Source organism: Xiphophorus maculatus, chromosome 3 (assembly GCF_002775205.1).
Source record: "Xiphophorus maculatus strain JP 163 A chromosome 3, X_maculatus-5.0-male, whole genome shotgun sequence".
In the NCBI taxonomy this organism is placed as follows: domain Eukaryota; kingdom Metazoa; phylum Chordata; class Actinopteri; order Cyprinodontiformes; family Poeciliidae; genus Xiphophorus; species Xiphophorus maculatus.
Window position 1 is genome coordinate 19,699,337 of NC_036445.1, and position 22,903 is coordinate 19,722,239.

A 22,903-nucleotide genomic window follows, 5' to 3' on the forward strand; every position below is an offset into this window, starting at 1 on the left:
AATAGTTTGTCGTTTTTTTACGACAGTGTTTCCCAACAATTTATTTGTCTGTAAACACAGAGAACTAAGTGTGTGTGTCAAATGCTTACTGAACCATCCTGGTCGCACATTCACACTATAGTGTATCACAACAGAATGGCATACAACAGTCCTTACATTGTACAGTAATGTCACATAATCATGGCATGGATCTATACCAAGCTGAACCCCATCTGTGTTTAATTATAGCCATAGACTGTGTCTGCATGACATTACTGGAAAGCTGAAATTAGCACGCAAACACACTCTCACTCATACACCACAACGAATCTCAAATGAGAGTGATTACAATCACTTAATTGATAAATCCTAACCAGAGAGATGGCTCTTTACATGATTCACAATCTGTTAACGTGGTGTTTTTGTTTTTCATGTCATCTCGAGAGAGAACCGGGTACGTCAGGGAGATGAAATAAGCCGGGGGTCTCTCTCACGGGATTTGTGTTTTGCTTTTGAGCGTTTTTACCGTAAGGGAACTCTGAGAAACTGACCGGAAGAAAGGAAGCCATCTGGCTGCGCACCAAGAGAGAAGCACGGCAACTGGAGTTTTCTTAGACGTCAGAGAGCTTCTGTCTCAAGAGAAAAAAGAAAAGTGAGGAATTGTTTTTATTGGACATCTGGCTGACTAGACGGTGAAACTGACTGGATGTTGCAAAATTGTGACAAACAAGCTCAACTTACTCACTGAACGGTGATTTCACCTGGCTCTTGCGCATGAGAGCTGGCTGCTCTTTTTGATCAATTAGATGACCTTTTTCTGTAGTTTTTACCACAGTATCAGATACCAGATACTGGAAGCCCTTGTTATCAGTGTGTATCATCAACTGTACGGGAAATTAAACCTTTCCCGGCTTTTAAATCACAAGGATTTGGCCTTTACGACAGCTAACTTTAGGAAAGGTAACTTTTGTGTGTGGTAATGTTAGTCTCATTTACTTGCCTGAGTCACGACCAAGCGTAAATTGCTACCTTTATTACAGAAAATGAGACGGTTACTCTGGAGTGGATGATAATGTACTTGTGTCAGCTCCTTAGTCAGGCAGTTCCACACACTCATCATTTAATGTCAAAGGGGAGTGAGTCCTGCATCGCCACCTTGTGGAATGTTTAGGCTTCTTTTTATGGTGTGGGAGCCGAGGAGCATGCCAAGCCCCAGAGGCCCTGCTGTGGGGAACAAAGACCAAACGGAAACTGTAAGTCTCTTAGACCAGAATTCAGCATTTTATTAAAAACAAGTCATTTGAAAATATGCAGAGAAGCCAAGAAAAAGAGTGAAGTGAAGCCCAACAATTTTTGGATGTCCTCTCCCTGCTGTAAAACTAATTCCACAAAAACTAAACAAAGACAGGATAACTGATTTGTCAAAAATATGAAAAAGGAATAACTGAAATGAAATTAGGATCAGATGAAGAACGACTGCTATGCAATTAAACGCAGAAATCATTTCCGGTTTCTTTCATTCTGCTGATATGTGCTCTTTCAAAGCCGCGTCCTCTGATTTGCGGGGAGCTCGTCCTGATCAAGTCCCCACAGGAAGGTGCGGAGACGCGTGACTTCCTTTTGGAGCTCAGGGCTTGGAATTGGCTGGGAGAGGTCGAGGCGTGGCGTCTCGTTCGGCAGGATGAGAGGAGGGTGATCTAGAAAGCTCTCAAATATGTCTAAAAAAAAAATAAAAGGTATTAGGAATAATTGAGTTGCGGCAGTGTGTTTACAAGCACCCAGCAAAACCTTTTATCCTATTTTGTCATGCCACAACCACACAACCTGGTGTTTCTATTGCTTTTTAAAAAAAAAATAAAGTAACAAATAATTGTGATGTAAAAGAAATATGACATATGCTTTTCAAAAATTAAGAAATGAGCAATTGTAAAATAAATGAAGTCCTGTTTGCAGTTGGACAAAAGAAATGAAGGGAATCCAACAATCGTGAAGGAAGCTGCTAATGACATAACATTAAAACTTTATGTCATTTGGAAATCTAACAATGCACATCACCCTGAACATTTCTTTCCCACCACAAAACATGGTGGTGGCAGCTTCATGCTGTGGAGACTGTTTGTGGAAGCAGCATATATAATGATGGATGTAGGTAAATACAGGATAATCATGGAAGAAAACCACTTAGAGAGGGGAAAAAATAGAAGCCGGTGTAGTGTTCCACCTTGGAAGGTGGACAGTAACCCATAAGATGTAATCCAGTACCAAGTTGGACAGCGTGTTCATATGTTAAAATGGCCCACTCATAGTCCAGACCTTAATCTAATTGGGAATCTGAAAACTTGAAAATTGATCAATGTGTAATGTGACAAAAATTTAAGGATGTTAATGCTTTTGCAAGTCACTGTCAGAATAAACCTTTAATGGTTTTATGTATTAAGTTGTACCTCCGTTCAGGTCTGTGCCGGGTGGAGGAGCCCAGGATGCGGGCGGAGCTCGGGTCGGTCCCAGCTTGTAATGGGTGAGCAGGTGGTGCAGCTGGGCGTGACTTAGCAGTTCATGCTCCTCTTTCAGACTGGTCCAAGAGGACTGGAGGATGAGACGTTAAAGAGCCAGTGTTACACTTAATTAAAGGGTAATATTTTTATTTTCAGATCTATGAGGAGACGCGTACATGCTTCAGTGCTACGTGTGGTGCAGCACTTGTGCCAAACCAGACACTTGCTGGGGCCGATACAAACATGTCTCATTTTGAGTTACAGGAGAAACTACCTGGACTACAAACAGAGTAGAGAGAGTGAATATAAACCTGTGTTGTGAGCTTTTGGCTTGACAACTTGCAAACTCTTGCATGCAAAACAAACTAAACAAAATGAAAAAATTAAGGCTTTTTTTCCCCCAAGCGTTTCAAGCAAAAAGCAGGAGATGGTTAATTTGATTTAAAAAAGGGATAAGAAACCAATTTTAAACAGAAAGACCTTCAAGTTTTGTTCATTAAAGAAGGCGAGATACTTTCAGATGGCTACCTTCACACTTACTGTAAAGATAAGGAAAGTAATGAGTAAGGTAATGAGTGATTGAGTTTCACTGTGCTGTTACGACAGCTTTCTTGCTCACTGTAATCTACCAGGAACAACAGTCTCAGACGTAGTTTTGTGCAGCTGTTGTTCTGAATGCCGTAATGCCATGAAGTCACTGACCTGAAGGCCTTATCCTGTTTAGTGTTAGTATGAAGGTGAACTTGTTTAGTCACTTAAAACTGGGCTCAGAATGGACAAGGGAACTGATGAAGAAGCAGGAATTTTATGGACTTTGACTTAAATAGTGATAAGAAGATAATTTTACCTGAATCAGTCGTGTTTTGGGAATACATAGAAAGTTGACCGTAACTGAGAGTTTCTTCATAAACTCTGAGGCTATGTCTCCTAACCCCGCACCCTGCAGCCAATCTAGGACCAAATCCAGATTTGTCCGGATCTGGACCGCTCTGGACCATGAAAACAACCCATCTAGAAAAAAAAAAAGAAGATGCAGAAGAGGAAAAAAACAAAAAATATTTTGTAACTTTTATTTCCCACAACAAACCCCCAAAATAGTCGACCCAGTGCTATCTTACCTCTCTCCAGCAAAGTATTCAGCAAGGAAGTGTTGGTGAAGAAGAAGAGGTAACCAAACGTTTGGGAGGTGAGCGGCGGAGACAAACACGCTTCTCGAGACAGCATCAAGGAGCAGCGATACACTTCCACCAGTCCGGCGACCTTCGGAGGCAAGATGGACACGTCGTCTACAGCTCCCTCTTCTCCTTTATTCTCATCTCCCTCTGCGCCCCGAGCGCCGTCCTTCTCTTTCTCCTTCTCATCACTGGAAAATGGGTTGGTGTCCAGGAGGGCTGGCAGGAGCGAGTACAGGGTCTTTGTGGACAGGCAAGACAAACGTTTTAGTTATTTTGTGGAGAGGTGAAATTTAAAAAAAAAAAAATTAAAATTTGTATTGACGTATTTTGGCTTTCCATGAGTTCTATATATGCATTGTTTTGCACAGTTGTCAGATTGTTTCCTCTCTGCCAATCGATGATATAAAGTAAAACTCTACAATCTGATCATAGTCTGAAGTAAGGAAATCTGTGTCTGTGACTCCAATAAGCAACGTCTACTAGTTGGAGACCACTAACATTTAATTGAGTTGGCCGTCTGGCCAAAAAGGGATCATAACCACAATGAATAGAAATTGGGTGTAGTAAAAAAGTTCTTCAAAAATAATAAACAAGACAATTAAATTATAGATAAGTACTTTACTACAAAGGATGTAGAGCGGGCCCTGCCTATTTGCGTTTCAGTATTCACTGAATTCTTGTTTGTGAATTTTTCTGTGGAACATGAAGCCGGGACGAATTGGCATCGCACTGCTCCAAAAAGAGACATAATTTGGGGTGATTTTACCTTGAGCCCAAAGAACTTGTTTAATTTAGATAAATGAGCCATTGTAACACCAGTCTCGTGTAAGTTGGATGTAAAATGCCTCAAATATGTCATTTGTTTTTATTGCAACAATGAAAACAAATTTGCTCATTTTGTTTGTTTATGTTGTTGTAGACAGCGGGAATTTCAGTGCTGCTGTCTTTTCAATGATTTTGGAGACATGTAAAAATTTTTGCAATGTCCTCATTGTCCCCTATTTACTTGTTGGTCTGGTGACACGCCTTCACTGTGGTATGGTTTAAAGAGTGAGAAGGTTTTTTTTGTCACCTTCTCTGGACTGATAGATTCTGATTCATTTCAACTCCTCAGCACACAATGGACATGAAAAACTGGGATGATGGCAGGAAATTCCTAATAGGGCGTTGGACAACAATTTTGGGATACTTTACAGCTGACTCATTCTGCCCAGTAAAATCCTGCAGAAAGATTGTAAAATATAATTTTGCCTTGCATGCATCTGAAAAGTAGAAAATTCAACACATGAAGATATCTACTGAGCTTTAATGTAGTTAGACGTTCTTGGCATTGATCAAAAAGGCTAGCAGGCTTGACTTTCAACATTCAACTTTGGATAGAACATCTGAACATTTTCAACGTATTTTCTGGACCAAATAAGGACAAGAACTGGCTGACCTGAAGTTGCCAGAAATGAGACATCCGCTATGTCTTTATCAAGCCACTTAGATGTTTACTTGCAGGGTTTAGATATAAAAGGATGAGGCAAGCTTTATTGTTGCATTTCGATTTACCTTGGTGAGATGATACACACACTGCTGAAAGGTGTGCATTATGACATCATCCAGCTGTGCAAGAGCCTCTGAACAGGTGTCCATGTCGGCTGTCAAAACCGGATCCCCGGGGGCTTTCCAAGAAACAATCAGCAAGAACAATTAGAGACTGAGCAGCAGCTTTCCTTTCTGTGCTGGCTCTTTTGCTAATTTGAACTGTAAAACCCCCCTCAGTAAGTAATTTCCACATTTTTCAAATCAGTGTTACCTTCAAATTCCCACTCTTTCTCCATTGTTTCAACTTTGACCTGGAAGAAGTTAAGGAGCTCTGTGGCATTTGACATCCAGAACATGAGGGGTCGCAAATCAGATGACAGCTGCTGGACATTTGGAGTGTTTATCTCCCCTTCCTGGTCTGGCGAACTGCACAAGACATTTAGGTAACTCCAAAGTTATGTTATTGTGTACATTCTCCGAGCTGACTAAAAATAGTCAGAGTTATTTTTACCCAGCTATATTTGAGAAACTGTCCGACTGATGTGTTTCAAAAGGCCTTCATCATGTTAGAAAAATGTTCCAAAGACATAACAGCACCAACACAATCATGTATTATGAAAACAAAAGCAGGAGATCTCTAAACAGAGGAAACATTACGTAGGACAAAAATGTTCTTACTTTTGCGTGGGATGCTTATCCCCAAATTCCTTAATGTTATCCTGCAGAGAGAGTTGAAGAGGCGTCTTAGTGTGTGGTAGGGGGTGGGTAGGGGGGTGCAGAGTCTAGCCCTGCAGCCAGAACAATTACGGCACATTTTCCAGCAGCAGGGGAAGTGACATCAGCTCATCCTCGCTACCCAGCAGGCCACAACGGAGGGCATTTGTCTGTCTGCTGGTTTCTCTGTCTGACTGAATGTGGTTGTCTCACTCGTCTTACCTGATGTTTTTCCTGCCAACTTTGTTTGAGTGCTGTCTGGGTCATGGTGTCATGAAACGCTATCCTAAAAAAGTTAATTTGTTCCAAACGTAGACACTCCTAAACATTCGGGGTATTATGAGCTTACTTTGTCTTTTGTTTTTGTTTTTTTTCATTTCAAATTACAAAGCAGGTACATTCTTCTATGGTTGGCAGTCAATTCATTTCTTTTCAAAAATTAAACCACATTATGCAGTTAAACATGAAAACAGTGTCTCACCGCCCAGTATTCACAGCTGTTGAACTTTTTCAGGTTTTATAAACTTCAATTTCTTTCAAGATTTGGTGCGATTGACCGACAAAATATAGCACATTTGCAAAAGCAGGAAGGTTTGGAGCTCAACACCACTGGTGTCTCTTTCAGAATCACGACGTAGCACATTATTGAAAAATGAGACAAAAAATTAGGCTGTTGTTTACACGTTTAAAATAAAAATCTTACACATCTAAAAACTAGGAGTTTTGCCCATTATTTTTCAAACTCATTTTTATGAGTTGATGGGTTTATGTCCAGGGTCATAGTCGTGCTGGAATGTGAAGGACTACCCCCGCCTCATCTCTTTTGCAATCTCTAAGTGGTTTTCCCGTTTCTGCAGATCGCCCCTACAGCAGGAGGCTGCCACCACCATGAGTCACCATATGAATGATGGGCACGATGATTGTTAGTTTTTCTACAAACAGCTCTGGAAAAAATTAGGAGACCACTTAAAATGATCAGTTCCTCTGATTTAATTTTTTATAGGTATATGTTTGAGTAAAATGAACATTATTACTTTATTCTACGAACGACTGACTGACATCATGTCTCTGAAATTCCAAGCAAAAATTTAGTATTAGCAGAAAATGAGAAATTGTCAAAATAACGGAAAAGATGCAGTGCTTCCAGACCTTAAATAATGCAAAGAAAACAAGCTGATATTCTTTTATAAACAACAATACTAATGTTTTAACTCAGGAAGAGTTCAGAAATCAATATTTGGTAGAATAACAAGGAAGTTTTTAATGAGGTTCAATGAACTCTTCATTTTTTGCAGATTTAAATACTTAGTTATATTGATCTTCTGTGTGTTTGCTGTGTCCCCTACATGGCTACAAAGATGATTTTTTCGGTTTTCTTTAACAAAATTATATTGTTTTGACCGGATTTATTTTGAGTAAATTACTACTAGCTCTCCTGTCAATGAATTCCTCCACATGAGCTGTGGATCTCTGCAGCTCCTCCAGAGTCCCCATCGGCCTCTTAGCTGCTTCTCTAATTAATTCCTCCTTCTGGTAGGTTTGTCAGTTTAAATGGATATCCATTTCTTGGTAAGTTTGTAATATTGCCATGCAATGCGTTTCAAATCTTGACATACTGTTTTATTAAATAAGATTAATTTGAATATTTTTAGCAACACAAATAAGATAAAATTACACATTGTAAAATTACACCAATGTGTAATTTTACACCAGAATAAAGGGGGCAGAATACAAATAGAAGCAGCATTTTTCACATTTAGGTTTAAAAATGTATTTGAAAATGTTTTTCTTCCACTTCACAGTTATGCACTTTTTTATGCTGGCCACTGAAACATGCTTAAGTTTGTAGATTTTATATGATATAATGAGATAAGGCTTCAAGGGAGCCAATACTTTTGCAGTAGCTTGATAAAATTACACAGCTGGGTTTTCAACTCCAGTGCTTGGTTTACACAAAAGTCTGTTGTTTTTGTTCTTTTTGCTTACCCACACAATTTCTTTGATTAGGTTGGCTGATTTGAGTAATATCTGCGGTGTCAGAGCAGGGTCCAGATGTTTGGAGGCGTGATCTATCATGATGGACAGCAGATAGGCAGGAGCTAAAGGTCCACCACCAGAGTCTGGAGAGGGGTTTTTGGAAATTATCTCCTGAAAAAAAAGAAGGAAAAAAAACATAAATTTTATGCTTCCAGAGTTTACAACTCGCTCCAAAATGATTAGAAACCCTTGTAAAGATCTAGGCATCAGCCAAAGATATATGGCTGTTATAAAGACTTGGAGACCCCAACATACCCAACCAATGACCTACAGGGTTGTTTTACCCTCCTTAGCATCCACTTCATGCTGTGTGGTGGTAAAATAAACATACATCTTGTTTATTACAGCTCTGTTTGTTTTTAACTTTAACCACCGCTTGTAAAAATGGGCAAGTTAGGACATGTACCCAATTTCCAACATCTTCTTTACTTGAAGCCTGTGTCGGCATTATAGCTACTGACTGCTTTAGATATTTTTAATTGATTTTTCTTTCACCCCTTCTCTCGCCCAATGCAGGAGATAGGCACGAGCCCCCTCACAAGCCTGAGTATACGCAATAGATGAATTATGTTTTTTTTCTCTAGTTTTTAAAAAGTAAAAACTGTTTTCTTTGAAATTCAAATGGAAAATGTTGCAATTAATAATTAGTGCCAGACAGTAGGCGCCAACAATATGGACATTAGCTGCATCAAAATTTAAAGGAAGAAGACTATGAGAATAGCTAAAGCAGAGCTACGTTACGGATTTCAAAGGTTTCTCCAATGCAAAATTGTAGTTGTTTCTTCGACCTGGTTCACCCTTTTCTCTCAGCCATATAATTTCTCCAGATTACAATTTTTGAGCGAGGATAAAGTGAGACAGATATGAAATATATCAGAAAATTACTTCATTGTGTTTTTGGTTTAAAGTAGGAGGCATATGTGCAAAGTTGGCCTCTACATTATTGTTTTTAATAGTCTATGGTTATTCACTACATGGATGCACCTAACTTTAAAAAAAAAAATTTTCATAAAAAATTCAGTTTACATAAGCATGAGATTGACAAAATTTCAGTTTTGCAAACTATATGTTGGTGTGGTCAGGACCTCAAACATTATGCTCCTTTGGTTTTCTATTATCATGAGTGGCTAAGAGAAATGTGCCTCTCTTTCATGTCACACTTACATTTTCAAAAATTCTGAAAGAAAAAAGATACTTGAGTTCCAATTATTTTTGAAATAATTGGAAATAAATCATAACCACTGGTCTTGTAGAAAAATAAACTATATCTCAAATCGGAATTTCCCGGCCATTTTATAAAAATACTCAATATAAAGATAAGATTTCTCAAAAATTGTTCAAAGTAAAATCTTCTGCAATACACAGGTGGACAAAACAGTTTTTAATCCCTATTTTAGTAACTGATGAGCCGACAATGTTTATTGAAATTACTTAAAACTGGTTATTTCAGTAAAGATTTGCTCAGAATTATCCATTTAAAATCAGAACAACCTCCAAACAAATTAAAGCTGAGCTCAAAGGTCATGGTTCATCAGTGTTAGATGGCACCTTCAGTTATTGATTGACCTCATGGGAGACAACCAAGAAAGTGAACCATAAATAAGCCAGACTGAATTTGCCACAATCCATAATGACAAGCCACACAGTTTCCGTGATACTGTCCTACAGACAGATGAGACAAAACTGAAGCTTTTTGACAAGGCACATAAACTCTATGCCCATAGACACAAGAACGAAGCAAACCAAAAAGAGGACCCTGTCTCTACTGTGAAACATGGAGTAGACTCAGTATGGGCGAATTTAAACCAGCTCTGTTTAGTTTGCTTTAATAAAACTTTGATTTCCTAGACTTTTATTGCTTAGACAGTTTGGTTGGGAGGAGGTGTGAATGTGCAATCAAACTGATTGATAAAGAACAAAAAAAGAAGTCTAGCCCGTCTGAAAACCTCCACGTTTCGGTTCAGTTGAGGTGAACTCTATGGCGAATGCATATGACGGACAGGAGACCACTCTAAAGGCAGGAAGCAAACTATAGCGCAGGGCAATCTGGGTAAATACAACCAAACAAACGTATGAGTCTAAAGCTAGTGGGGGAAATGGCTCACAGTCTTTTACCAAAGACAAAAGAGAAATCCTACAACCGCAACAATCTGACACCACTCTATTTTTGTTTACATTTCGTGAAGAAGAAAGTTGTGCTCTTGTGTTCTCCAGAGGTTTTCGTGTAATTTCTCTCAGTGGTTTCTGGGTCAGCGTCACCACAGGTGAAGGGGCAAACAGGTTTGACAAACGGTTTAGATTGTTTGACACAATGCAGTGGGAAAGCAAACAGCACCAGCTGAAAATGTAACAAATGCTGCAACTTTGGTCCCCAATTGAACCGAGTCTACCAGACTATCAGGTGTGAGAAAACTTTAAGTTATGTTCTGGGATTGCTTTGCTGCAAATGGTACACAGTGTCTTGAATCTGTTCATTGTACGATAAAATCTTATCCAAGGATTTTGGAGATAAATGTGCTGCCTAGTGTCAGAAAGTTTGATCTCAGTCATGTAAATTATACATTTTAATCCTTTTTTATTTTCCAGAGGTGCCAATAAGAGTGAAGTATGTTGTCTGCATATCTCACCTGTAACAAGACATCTGCATGACGAGAGTGAAATTTCAGAAGTGCCTCAGTGGAGCCCAGATACTGTCTCAGGGCCTCCTGTCTGTCCACCAGCCCTGAAGGACAGCAGGGGGTGGAGGTGTCCGCCTGCCACGGCAGCGTCAATGCGAGCGGTGGGGCAGGAGTCACACGAGGGTCTCTGTAGAGGAAAAGGAAGTGGTCCCCCAGACCAACCACGTCTCCGGGCTTAAGGACCGTCTCCCTGTACACTGTTACTCCATTGTGAGTGACTGCACCTCCTCTGAAGGGTCGCATTAGAGCTGGGGTGGAAGAAAATAATATTATGGATTGGATTTGACCAAACCTTGTGGTAATAATGGTTTTATTCTGAATGCTTTATTACTGATGTGTTTTAGGTACCGTGTCCTTTGGGCGTCTCTGGAACAGCAGCGTCTCTCCTGACCAGTAAGTGCCTGACCAAAATATCAGGAGCAGAAAGGAACGTGTCCACCTTCAGGGGTCTCTTCCCTTTCCTCTCTCTCTCTCTGTCCTTCTCTCTCTCCTTCACTGTAGGCTTTCTCCCAAACACGTGTGTAAATCCCGCCATGATGTACAAAACAAAATCCTACACAAAACACACACAGCGGAGGCTCAGGGAGGTCTGTTATCTGCTGAGAGCCATAGTTTACATCAGATATTAAGTTACACAGAAGGCAGTTGATAAAGAGTGAAGTGTGTCACAGGTCGTTATAATAGAGACCTGTGTGAGATCATTGTTTGAAGTGGAGTGCACACAGGGGGTTATTGTGCAGGCTTTTTGTTGTTTTGTGCCTGATTCTAAACAGGAGAAGGCTGTAAAGGGATGGAAACCCCGATGGTATGTGGCGATTACAGACATGCAGGTATGATGTCATGCACCGGGTGTGTGTGTGCACGTCCTTCTGCACAGCTCCGCTCCCCCTCATTTACATATGGGCACATCAGACCACATCGCTATTCGGTGCATTGCAAAAGTATTCCCACGCCCTGACTTGTTTTCACATTTTGCCATATCATAACCATAACTTCGGTGTATTTTATCAGACCTCTAATGGCACAGACCAACAAAAATGTGAAGGGGTACAGAAATATTAAAAAGCTTTCAAAAGCTTTAACCAATAAAAATCTGAAAAGTGTGGCTTTTTTATACATCTACTCCGCTTTGATCTAATATCCCTTAATAAAATGTTGTGCAACCAACTGCCTTAAACCTAACTAGTAAACAGATTCAACCAGTTTACACTCAGAATTTACACACCTGAAGACCTCTGACATGTTTTCAGGCATCATTAGTGAACAAACAGCATCATGAAGACTCAGGAGTATATGTCAGACAGAAATGTGTTTAAGTCAGTGTGCAATTTGCTAAAAGCCTCATGTGGGACATAGCATGTTGAAAAAAAAAGATCCTCTGGTCAGATGAGACCAAAATTGTAAAAAATGTTTGCATGGATGTGGAATCCCTCCTACGTGTTGCGGAAAAAACAGCCCTGCACACACCATGACCATGGTGGAACATGGTGGTGGCAGCATCATGCTGTTTCTTCAGCAAGAATCTTATCAAGTCTGAACTGTAAATACAGCACAAAACCAGATTAAAGTCCAATCTAGAATATGAAGCAACACTTGAAAATTGCTGCCCATAGATGCTTCTCCTGTCCAATCTAACTGAGCTGAGGAAAAAGGACAAAGATGTCTTTCGATGTGGAGATCTGGTGGAGACAGACACCCAAAGGTTTGTACCTGTAATTGCTGTAAAAGGTTCATCTACAAAGAGTTGAACCAGTGAGGCTAAATACAAATGTATGCCACATTTCTGACTTATGGAAATAATGTATCCCTTTCCTCCCACTTCACAACTGTGCATTGTTTGTTTTGGTCAATTACATTAAACAATGTGAGAAAATGTGAGAAAGTCTGAATACTTTTGCAAGGCACTGCAGGTATATGCAACTGTAAATTCTTTCTGAGATGTTCAGGGTATGATATCATCTGCCAGCATGTCTTGCCTTGCTCTGATCATAACCCTGCAGCAAAAGGAAGTAGGGTCGGTCTGTGGGTGGAAGAATAAGGCTCTGTGACATCACTTCCAGGTCGCAATTGGAGTAATGCTTCTCTTCATCTGCTGGCTGATTTGTCCATCCAACCTTGGCTTCAGCTCTTGATGCTCTAACCTGAGAAAGTAGGTGAAGACATGATGGTTAGATACATTGAAAATTATCTAACCATCATTAGAAAATCTGATTTTATAAAAACAGAAAATTTTAAATTAGCACAACACAACAGAATCATAAAGAGAGAAACCACCTGACCGGCTAAAAATAATGCAATATATTGGAAATAACGCATTTCTGGAAAATTAAACTAGTTTTCTGAAGGTTTCTTTAATCGTTTTATTTTTTTTAAGTTCTGTGGATTTTTCTTGTTGTTGTTGTTGTTATCAAAAATCTCATCCTGTTTTTCCTATGTTTTGGATGCTGCTGTTTTGTAAATCTCAGAATCACTGCACTTAGAGTTCCAAATGAGCACATTCAGTCCCGACTGCATTGCCCTCATTACCTCTCCAGGCTGCGGGTTGATCATGCTCACAATGTTCTTCCTGTCCTGCGCTCCTCCATCGTTGTTGGGCCGGTTCCCTGTACCACGGGACTCGTTGCTGACGTGGTTGCCCTGTCGCCGGCGCAAGCTCAGGTTCATGTCGCTGATGCTCCTGCGGAGCTCAGTGTTCCTCCCACGGTGACCTCGCTCAGCCTCCTCCAGCCCACCGCCAGACGACATCCGGCTCCGCCGCCAGCGCACACCTGCTACCCCAAATATAATCACATCACTTATCAGGTTTACCACAGTATCCTACATTAAGAGGTACAGCTCACTGTACATGAAGAGACAAACCTTGGTGGCTTTCCCCCTCCCTCTCCCGGTCCTTCTCTCTTTCTCTTTCCTCTCTTTCATAGTCTTCCTTCCTATAAATTTCAAAGCGTCGCTCGAATCCATCCTTGGGCCGCCACATATCCACCAACATCAAGGGACATTCCCATGGGGCAACACCTCTCCGGCACTCTGTCTCCCATTTGATAGCTCCATCTGGTTGCTGGACAGACTTTCCGATGACATCACACAACAGGAAGTCTTCAGGGCTGTGCTTCTGGATAACTAGGGGATCATACAAGAAGGAAAGAAGACAAAACAAAGAGCAGTCATGTTTCTGTGGGACTGCTGGTTTTGTTTATAATGATTTGGAAAATCCAGATCTCATTTTCAAGAGGGACCCGGGCAAAAATCTGCAACACAAAGTTAAGGATATTTGTTGCACTGTTTTAATCAGACTAAAAGGGGGACTGAATGCGAATGCTCACCAAACTTTGCAGATCTTTATTTGTGAAAAATGTTGAAAAATATGCATTGTTTTTCCTGATACTTTCTAATTACGGGCTACTGTTGGAGCTTTCAGATAAAGCTCCAATACAATATGTTGAATTTTGTGGTAATAAAGTGAACAAAAAAAGTTCAAAGGATGTGAGTGCTATTGCAAGGCATTGTGTATCAAGTAATTGACGACTGGTTGCAATTTGGTAAGCTATGAAGGGATCTCAGCAGAGGTACACATGAGGGATCGCATACCTGCATCTTCTGTCTCCTCCCTTTCTCTTTCAGTGTATCGAGTGATGACCTGAGCGATGAGCTGCCTGGATGTGGAGTGGATGTTGGCCAGCAAGGAGCGATAGTTAGCTCCACTGGCAAAAGCATCCCCATAGATCTTGATCAAGCCAGGGGCCGAGGAGGAGGCAACGGGCAAGTAGTGGTGGGCTGATGGGGCAACAGAGGTAGCCCAAAGCTCTCTCTCCCTCTCCCCCACGGCCCGGTCCCGGTCGCTATTTGAGCGCCCCCGCAGGAAGAGCTGAGAAATACGCTTTGTCCGAGACTGGGGGGCAGCGGGCCGGGGCCTGAGGAAGGCCGGAGAAGGAGAAGGGGATGGAGAAGGGGAAGCCAGCGAGGGGGTGGAGTTGGAAAGGGAAGAGGATGGAGCAGAGGGGGCCTCGTGGAGCGAGGCTGCGTCAGAGCTGGTAGTCGACCTGGAGACAAAAGAGCGAGGGGGAGGAGAGGGAGGAAGAGACGAGTCAGCTGTGAATTATAACTGAAAAACAACCAGGACTAAAATAAAACAGGGGAAGCAAACAGGGCTGACAGGATATAATGACAGTGGAAGTAAGATAAGATGGCATCAACACACAGGCTGGGCCTTCAACAATTCTTATCAGGCTCTGGATCCTACCCTGATGATAACTGGCAGTGATGTCCTGTAAAAAGCACACAATGAGGAAATTGAAGATAGCAAAAAAAAGTTTAAACTGACTTGACGGAGATAGCGCTGGGCCAACGACGTCCCAGTTTGGCAAAATGTTTCCTGGGAGAGTTGATCCACAATCCGACTGGGAAATGAAGCTTTCTGAAGCGAGGACTGCCAGACCCCTCCATCTGACCCCCCCCCCCCAAAAAACAGGATGCATATGTAATTCAGACAGATAAACATTTCTATTATTCCTTTTTCTCCATTCAATCCATCTATGTGTGTCAATGATGCCAGGACAGAATACAATATAACAATGGAATGATGTCATCGTCAAAACAATACAAACAGGATACCTGTAGCAGGTTGTCAACATGGTGCAAACAAACTAAAAGAAATCATCCCCACTTCCCCTTTTGCCATAAAAAAGCCCCTGAAAATCGTAGAGTGTGAGTTTCCCATTCTCAAACAGGAAGTGTGTTTTGTAGGACTCAGGTCCAGCTGTCGCAGAGACCGGGAAAATCCCACGCCAAAGGTCACTGCCCCTACGTTTCTTGGGAAACCTCAGCGATTAAATCCTAATTGTAGGTGAAAAGGCAAAACAGAAGACACCTGCTTTCTTGTTCTCTACAATCAAATTTTGGGGTTGAAGACAATCATTAAGCCTTTGTTGAAAACCATAATAATCTCTGACTCCTCACATCCTGACACAGAAATCCACACCTCGAATCTTTTCTTTTCAGTCTGCAGGGGGAGACCATGGCTGACAGTGCGTTAAAGTAGGTTGAGAAAATGAAAGAGCATTAATTTGTTTAGTTATGAATAAACTTACCCACTTTCACTTTGGTGAAATAAGATATGATTATCGTTATCCACCCAAAGATATATAAGCAACTCAAAGAAGTCCAATAACGGTGCGCGTTTCCTTCTCCTCTCCACAAAGATCCATTTTTGAAAGGCCTCAGCCCGACACACTCACTACAGTATGAACGTGTTTCTATTTAAAATAACCTAAAAAGAACTTTTAGCAAGTTTTCCTTTCTAAGTGGAAAATTTCTGCTGCCTCTCTCTCTGTGGTTTTCAGCCGCTCTGGGTCTATAGATAGAGTAACGGGCCTATTGTTCCAAGTGACAGAATTTCCTTCCTTTGCTTTGGACAACACCTATATCCTGGCTGAGAGAGAAAGAAAGGGAAAGATTGGTAGAAAGAGTGGGAAGGGCGGATTTACATGTGCATATTAGAGTTTAAAATGTTTTATATTTGAACGTATAGGCACATAAAAATATTAGTTTCTTGTAGAAGCAGCCACTTTGTCGAATGTTTAATAAAAATCTAAATATCTTAATGGATCCCAAATATATGTCCAATGTAAATCCAGCAGAGTAAAGTGAATTATAATGAGGGAAGAAATCCAATTCCAACCCAAATCACACAGGCATGGAGTTTGTGTGATGTTTTGCTGGAAAGAGGATGAAGGAAACACATGCAGTGACAGGAAGCGTGATGTAGACACCTGTGATCTTTGGCCTAGTCTTCAACAGGAAGATGCTGATGGAAAGGGAAAGGCCACTGTCCCTGTGTTTCAATTCATGTGCTTTCAAGTTCACAATGCTAAACCATATTTGGTAAAACAGATAATTGTGGAATGTCTCATTCCAAGTACCTTGAGTAAGTATTCACACCCCTTTAACTTTTTTTTTTTTTACCACAAACATCAGCATATTTTGTTATTATTTTACATATAAAGGTGCATACTTGTGAAGCAGAAGGAAAATGATACAAACTTTTTATCAGTAAGCAAAGTTCAGCTGGGTTTAATTTAAATCTCAATATAAATCCAAATGTTACGTGGAGGGTTCAGAGGTCAGAGAACATTTGTGAACAAACACAATCATGAAGACCAAGAAAAACAGCAGACAGGTAAGGAAGAAAGCTGCAGAGAAGTTAAAGGCAGGATTTCAAGTACTGAACATCTCACAGAGCCCTGTTCACCCATCATTACGTACTGGAAAGATACGGAACAGCTGCAACAACACATGGCCGTTCTCCTCAGTTTGAGGGCCAGTGAGAACAGCAGCCAAGAGACCTGTGATGCTTTTTTCTGCTTTTTACTTAGCAAAACCAGTTTCTTACATTTTCACATTTATAGGCTATTTTGTCTTAGTCTTTCACCTGAAGTCCCAACAAAACCCTATTTATTTGACATTTGAATGTAGCTAATTTATGTTGACTTAGTCAGGATTGTCTGTAGTAAAACTATTGTAAATGTAATGTAGGAATAAGAATGAAACTTACTTACCTAAAAAAGAGAGAAACTTCTGCTTGGAGGTTGCATGTTTCCCCATGCCTGCGACGGTTTCTCTGGTTTCTCCAAAGCAGATCAGAAGGTGATTCTAAATTGAATAGTTGTTCGATCAAGATTGATTTTAGATACACACAAACTCTTCTTGTAGAAGACAACAAAAACAGAGGTGGATTTAAAATTCAACTAAATTTTGGTGCCGTACAATTACTTTCACATCAGTTGTAGGAGGATAGAAGATTGGTGGCAAGTGAAGATTGGCATAGAAAGAAATTTTCACTATCAAATTTAAGATGTGACAATTTGATGATATGCAGCAACATTCTGATGCACAGCAATACTAAGCTTTAGTTAGACTATAAGTCATTTCCCATTACTATTAATAAAAAATAGACCAATATACCTAGTGTTAAGCAGAAGTGATGTGAAGCCAGGTCAATGTTACATTCAATTTTTACTGTAATGATGCTGAGTGGCAGTCAATCGTCATTTTATGGAACAAGACTGTTTGTTTACAACCTTTTTGTTGCCATTGTGCCATTTGGAGATCAAGTTAAGATACAGTAATCACCTTACACTGTCATCGGGAGTACTTTACCCTGCTGATGATACATTATGATACATGATACATTATCTGATTAGTTTCAAAGGCTTTAAATAATAACAATAACAGACTGTGAAAAGTATTATTTCTGCTTAAAATGTGCTATTTTATTTTAATTTTAATTATCTTATATGTATTCATTTTAGATTATTTATTGGTCTTTAAAATGCCGGAATTTGAACGTACGTTTACATTTCTGAGAAAATCTAATAAGGCATCAGTATCCCTTATTTTAACCAAATACCTCTTTACTCTTACTTAAGTAATTTCTTAGACGGCATGTTTTTACTTTTACTTGACGAAAGAAAATGCCTTTGGGTAATTACTTACATTTTTCTACCCGCCTCCGTGAACAACTGCGATTAACTTCAGTTGAGCACAGCGTGTTGATTGACTCCTGTCGTGCCTCCATGAACTCCCAGAATCCTTTGCGGAACTGGACCTCTTTCCCGTGAGGACGAAACGAGCAGCATCTCAAGGTTAGCTGTAATTAACTACGAGAATTAAGGGTTTCCTTAAACCATCTGCTCGACTAGCACTAATTGGTTCATAGTCGAAAACGTAGATGATGATCTGCCGTTCTCTGAATGTGTGTGAACAATGAAAGCTTTATAACTCAAGTCCTCAATCCGTTAGCTTGTAGCTAGCAAAGGGTAACTGTAACGACTTTGTCAAGAAAAGCTGTCGGACTTATTTGAATTTAACATAAGCAGCCAACTACCAGCTAGCCTTCTAGTTTGCAAAGTCTCTCTAATAAAGCATCAACAGTTCTTAATACGTAAGCTAACAAAGCGAGGGTGATTAAGATAAAATTAGCATGGGTAAGCTAAAGGTTAGCTTAGCCAACTTGAAATATTATGTTTTATAATTTAACCAGACGATAAATTTGACCTTCATGATATTCTTCCATTTTCATACACACGCTGTAAGTGTTGTTTATTGAAACCTTCCCTTGTTTTCAGCGTCCCTTTGACCGCTTCCTAGAGCCGACAAACATGGCCGAGACTGTGGATGAGAAGGTTCAAAACTACAGGACGGCTCCTTTTGACGCCAGATTCCCCAACACAAACCAGACCCGCAACTGCTTCCAGAACTACCTGGGTGAGGACATCCCCATATTCCGATTAGGCACATGAAAGTGTAACATGTTCCTCATAACTCCTCTCAAAAATGAGCTGAAGTTTAAAAAAATATTAACACGGCTGCTTATGGGGTTTCAGTTTAAACTGGAAATGACAGTGTTGTATAAAGTACTGAAATCTCAGAGTCAAGTAAAAGTACAAGTACCTCTCCAAAATACGACTTTGGTAAAAGTCCAAGTCACTGACTGAAATGTTACTTGAGTTAAAGTCTTAAAGTATCTGAAACTTCTTGTACTTAAGTATGGAAATTACTGTAAAAATGGATGTACTCAAGTAATGTAATGAAAAGTACAAGTAAAAAGTAAAACAAGGCAAATGCAGTTTGAATGACATTTTTTATATTTTGGTAAACTTGTCAAATAAACTTAAAATAATGTACCCAACCAAGTGCAGGCAAAATGAAACCTGCTAATAAATTGTTCCAGTTTTAAAGAGTAGCACATGTTAATGGTTTGTGGTTTTGAACTTGCATGCCTTTCCTATATTCGTTAAATTTAGTCTAAATTGCTATCGCTATGGCTTCTGTCCCCCATTGAACTAGGGTGACCAGACGTCCTCTTTTTCCCGGACATGTCCTACTTTTCAGACCTAAAAAGATGTCCGGGGGGAATTTAAAAATTGTCCGGGAATTTGGTCAACTGCCTCAAAACACATTACATAGCTTACAGTGCATTATAGGGCACGGCGCTGCGTGTCACGTAATCCCTGAGCCGCGTCAGTGCGGGCAGCACTCTTCTCTTTTCTGCCCCCCCCACCCAGCCGCTGTAAGGTGTTCTGATTTCCCCAACAATGGGAGAAGCGACACAGGTGTATCCTATTGGAGGTGATGAACAAGCCCAGGCAAGCAGGCTACCGACTTTGTTCGGTAGCCTGCTTGCTACTTGCTAATCAGTAGGTGGGGTCAAAACACTTTGTTTCTCTCTCGCTTTTTCGTAACGAGTAACTAAACCACACATTGAAAATGTATCGGAGTAAAAGTACGCAATTAAGTTCGGAAATATAGTGAAGTAAAAGTGAAAGTCATCAAAAATTTTCATACTCGAGGAAAGTATGAAGTACTCCAAAATATACTTAAGTAAAGTAGTGAAGTACTTTTACTTTGTTACTATACAACACTGGGAAATGATATAAAATCAGCGGCATTGGTCAACATGCTTGTATTTAAAGATAAACATTCAACATTATCCCAATTTTATAGGATGGATTTGTCAAAAAAAAATTGTCTGCCACACAGGGATTTCACTTTAAATCTATTCACAATTTGTTAATTTTAGACTTAGAAAAATCTGAAATATCTCCAAACCCTTTATACTTTAACTCTTGTTGTTGTTTGCTATAAACAAACAAGCTAGTGATACTGTGCTGAGTAGTTTGTTGCTAAAGTACAACTGAGTATTATAGGAAAATGTTGTGTTAATACATTTATTACGCCTTTTAATTTCTGAAATATTCACATATTTGTAGCAATAATATAACACTGATAGATGAGATCACAATTCTGATTATTTTTTCCTTATTTATTTTTGGTCATTTTGAAATAATCAAAAGTGTGACGTCAGTGCTTTCTAACATTAAATATTACAGCAAGTATAAAAACAGAAGATTTGAACATTTTTTGTACCAGCTCCTCTTAGTAAAGTGTAAACAATGAAATATTCTTCACCTGTTATCACAAACGTCAGCATATTGCGTGTTATAATGGCAGTCGAACTGTGAGTTGTATTACCAAAGATTGTCATGCTTTGATCTGTGAGTTTCTTGTGAAATAATAAAAGTTCAACCTATGGATTATTTTGTGCTGCAGATTTTCACCGATGCAACAAGGCCCTGTCAGCCAAAGGCCAGGATGTGTCTCCCTGTCAGTGGTACCAGAGGGTTTATAAGAGCCTCTGTCCAATGGGCTGGGTGAGTATTTGTAATGATAGTAATAAATTAATATGTTTTATTTAAAGCAACTTTCAAAACACTCGAGGACACTGTACATACAAGATAAAAGCAACAGTAAACCAACAAACTATCCGCAGCTTCTGCTAATCAAACATTACAGAGAATATTCAGGTTTGAAAAGATGAGTTTTAAGGCAGTTTATAAGCTAAAGAAAGGAGTCAATGTGACGGATTTCAGGTGGCAGCTGACTTTTTTTGTCATACCTATGACGCTTTATTTGTATTTCATACTATTGATTTGAACATTGCAATGCCAAATAAACATGCAAAATATAGATTCAGCCATACTTAGTGTTGTCATGTATTTGCCATAGACAGAATTGTTAACTAAAAGCAGCTGCTATGCGGAGTCCCTGGTTTTGTTTCTTACCTAGATCTCTTTAACACCTTGTCCAGGTGGCTAAATGGGACGACCAGATAGAAAATGGAAGTTTTCCTGGAAAGATCTGAACTCAGAAGCTTCTATCCGGTCGTGAGGTTGTTACTCAAACCCTTACCTCTGTAGTGTGCCTGAAGACATCTCCATCACATCTGTATCACTTTGTCATCAGTGCGACTAATTTAAACTGTAAACGCGCACAGCTGTTACCATGTGAAAGTTTAGTTTTTCTCTCTTTATAGTCTTTCATATTGCATTATTGATTCTATAGATTCAGTGTAGAGTAATAATCACATTGTTACAAAGTTAAAGAAATGTGTTGTAGCTTTCTGCCAGGCACAGTAAACAACATTTCAAGCATATGTTTGTTCTGGTGGAAATGTTACAAATTTATTTCCCTTTGTAGTTGTTACTTTAACCCAGATTGCAAAGTATTTCATCACAGAATCAGATAAAATCATCTGGGAACTCACAGTTCATTACTAATAGGACTACCTCGGACATTCTGTTCACATGTGTAATTTGGTCAGATTCAGATTTCATTGAGTTTTAAAACATTTGTAAAATAAAAATAAATGTTTCAACTCCTGCTGATCTTGTTGACTGATTTTTCTCCAGCCATGGTAGCTTCCAGGTTACTCTAAAAAAACTGATTTTGTCCTCATAGTTGCAATTCTGTTGACCTGGAAGCCATAAAAAAATCTAAAAATAAAATTCTGTTGACCTGGAAGCCATAAAAAACAATCTAAAAATAAAAAGTTTATTTCCGTGTCAAAAATATTTGGAGCCCTGTCTGTTAAAGACACAATTTCGCCAGATGAAATCAAGAGTGTTACTGGTCTTGGAGATGTTTTTTTGTTAGTTTTTTTTTTCTATTTTGAATTACTATCAGTCATTGTGACTGGAAATAAAACCATATTTCTTAATATGATAAGCATGACATCTCGGTGTAGGTTAAAACACTTGATGTAAAAAAAAAAAAAAATATATCCAAGAGTGGTTGTAGTTTCCCCTGTTGGCCGCACAGTGGCGCCCTGAGATCAGAAAGCAAATTAACTTTTGACAAAAATGGAACTGAAGAAAAGTACGTGGTCAGATTAGGCACAACAAACAACCACGTTCATTTAACATTTCCAACTATTACAATCAATGACTTGTTCATTTCCACTAGAAAGCTAAAGCAGTGGGAAGACTTTAGTTGCTTTTCAAACAGAAATAAATTACTCTCTTGTTCAGCGTCTAAACATTGAGATAAAACCCTCTAGCTCTCAGTGTTAATATTTTGACCTGTAGTGTGGTTTGAATAGCTGATTTTAAACGTTTAAAATAACACAGAAGAAGCATTGTTGATGGTTATAATATCACAACTTGGGAAATACCTTTATTTTTTTGATAACTTGAATCACAGCTGCACACGGATTAACAAACATTTTGCTGATTGCTTCATGCAGATTAATGTAACAACCAGATTTATTCAAGTCTGGAATCTACAGCCGGTATGTTGTATCAGAAGGGGCTGTGTGGAAATACACACTATTAACCAATGTCAATTAAACAGGGAAAGATTCAGCTAAAACATAAATATATAAAACACCATTACATTCTCATAACTTGTTAATCCATGGTTAAACCATATGTTTATGCTGATAAAATAGGCTTCCCTCAGG

At 39.5% G+C, this 22,903-nt stretch overlaps 2 protein-coding genes across 4 annotated transcripts; one reads left to right on the plus strand and one right to left on the minus strand.

Annotated features, from left to right (window-relative positions):
- Window positions 1-1,237: 1,237 nt before the first annotated feature.
- Window positions 1,238-18,189, minus strand: rasip1 (Ras interacting protein 1). Of its 3 annotated transcripts, XM_023331284.1 has the most exons (17): window positions 18,100-18,189; window positions 17,163-17,256; window positions 14,930-15,051; window positions 14,197-14,648; window positions 13,468-13,728; window positions 13,135-13,379; window positions 12,585-12,749; window positions 10,957-11,161; window positions 10,558-10,856; window positions 7,880-8,041; window positions 5,858-5,898; window positions 5,451-5,605; window positions 5,204-5,316; window positions 3,593-3,887; window positions 3,322-3,485; window positions 2,424-2,565; window positions 1,238-1,697 (listed from the first exon to the last, which is right to left on the minus strand). In XM_023331284.1, exons 3-17 carry the CDS (start codon window positions 15,049-15,051, stop codon window positions 1,519-1,521), a joined length of 3,000 nt encoding a protein of 999 aa, XP_023187052.1. In that variant the 5' UTR covers window positions 17,163-17,256; window positions 18,100-18,189; the 3' UTR covers window positions 1,238-1,518. The 3 variants fall into 3 exon arrangements, with proteins under 3 accessions (XP_023187052.1, XP_005798839.1, XP_023187051.1); XM_005798782.3 differs by lacking the exons at window positions 17,163-17,256; window positions 18,100-18,189 and adding an exon at window positions 15,696-15,964 and having other exon boundaries at window positions 13,135-13,376; XM_023331283.1 differs by lacking the exons at window positions 17,163-17,256; window positions 18,100-18,189 and adding an exon at window positions 15,696-15,964.
- Window positions 18,159-21,826, plus strand: LOC102219987 (cytochrome c oxidase subunit 6B1). Its single transcript, XM_005798781.3, has 4 exons — window positions 18,159-18,248; window positions 18,732-18,870; window positions 20,716-20,816; window positions 21,254-21,826. The coding sequence occupies exons 2-4, from the start codon at window positions 18,765-18,767 to the stop codon at window positions 21,305-21,307; spliced, it is 261 nt and encodes an 86-aa protein (XP_005798838.1). The 5' UTR covers window positions 18,159-18,248; window positions 18,732-18,764; the 3' UTR covers window positions 21,308-21,826.
- Window positions 21,827-22,903: the final 1,077 nt, after the last annotated feature.

Coding starts and splice junctions, on each gene's coding strand:
- rasip1 (XM_023331284.1), bottom strand. CDS start 15,051: ATGGAGGGGTCTGGCAGTCCTCGCTTCAGAAAGCTTCATTTCCCAGTC. Junction 11,162..12,584: donor AGGGTTATGATCAGAGCAAG/GCAAGACATGCT, acceptor TGTTTTGTGTAG/GATTTTGTTTTGTACATCAT. Junction 8,042..10,557: donor ATGCAGATGTCTTGTTACAG/GTGAGATATGCA, acceptor CTTTTTTTTCAG/GAGATAATTTCCAAAAACCC.
- LOC102219987 (XM_005798781.3), top strand. CDS start 18,765: ATGGCCGAGACTGTGGATGAGAAGGTTCAAAACTACAGGACGGCTCCT. Junction 18,871..20,715: donor CTGCTTCCAGAACTACCTGG/GTGAGGACATCC, acceptor TTTGTGCTGCAG/ATTTTCACCGATGCAACAAG. Junction 20,817..21,253: donor GCCTCTGTCCAATGGGCTGG/GTGAGTATTTGT, acceptor CACCTTGTCCAG/GTGGCTAAATGGGACGACCA.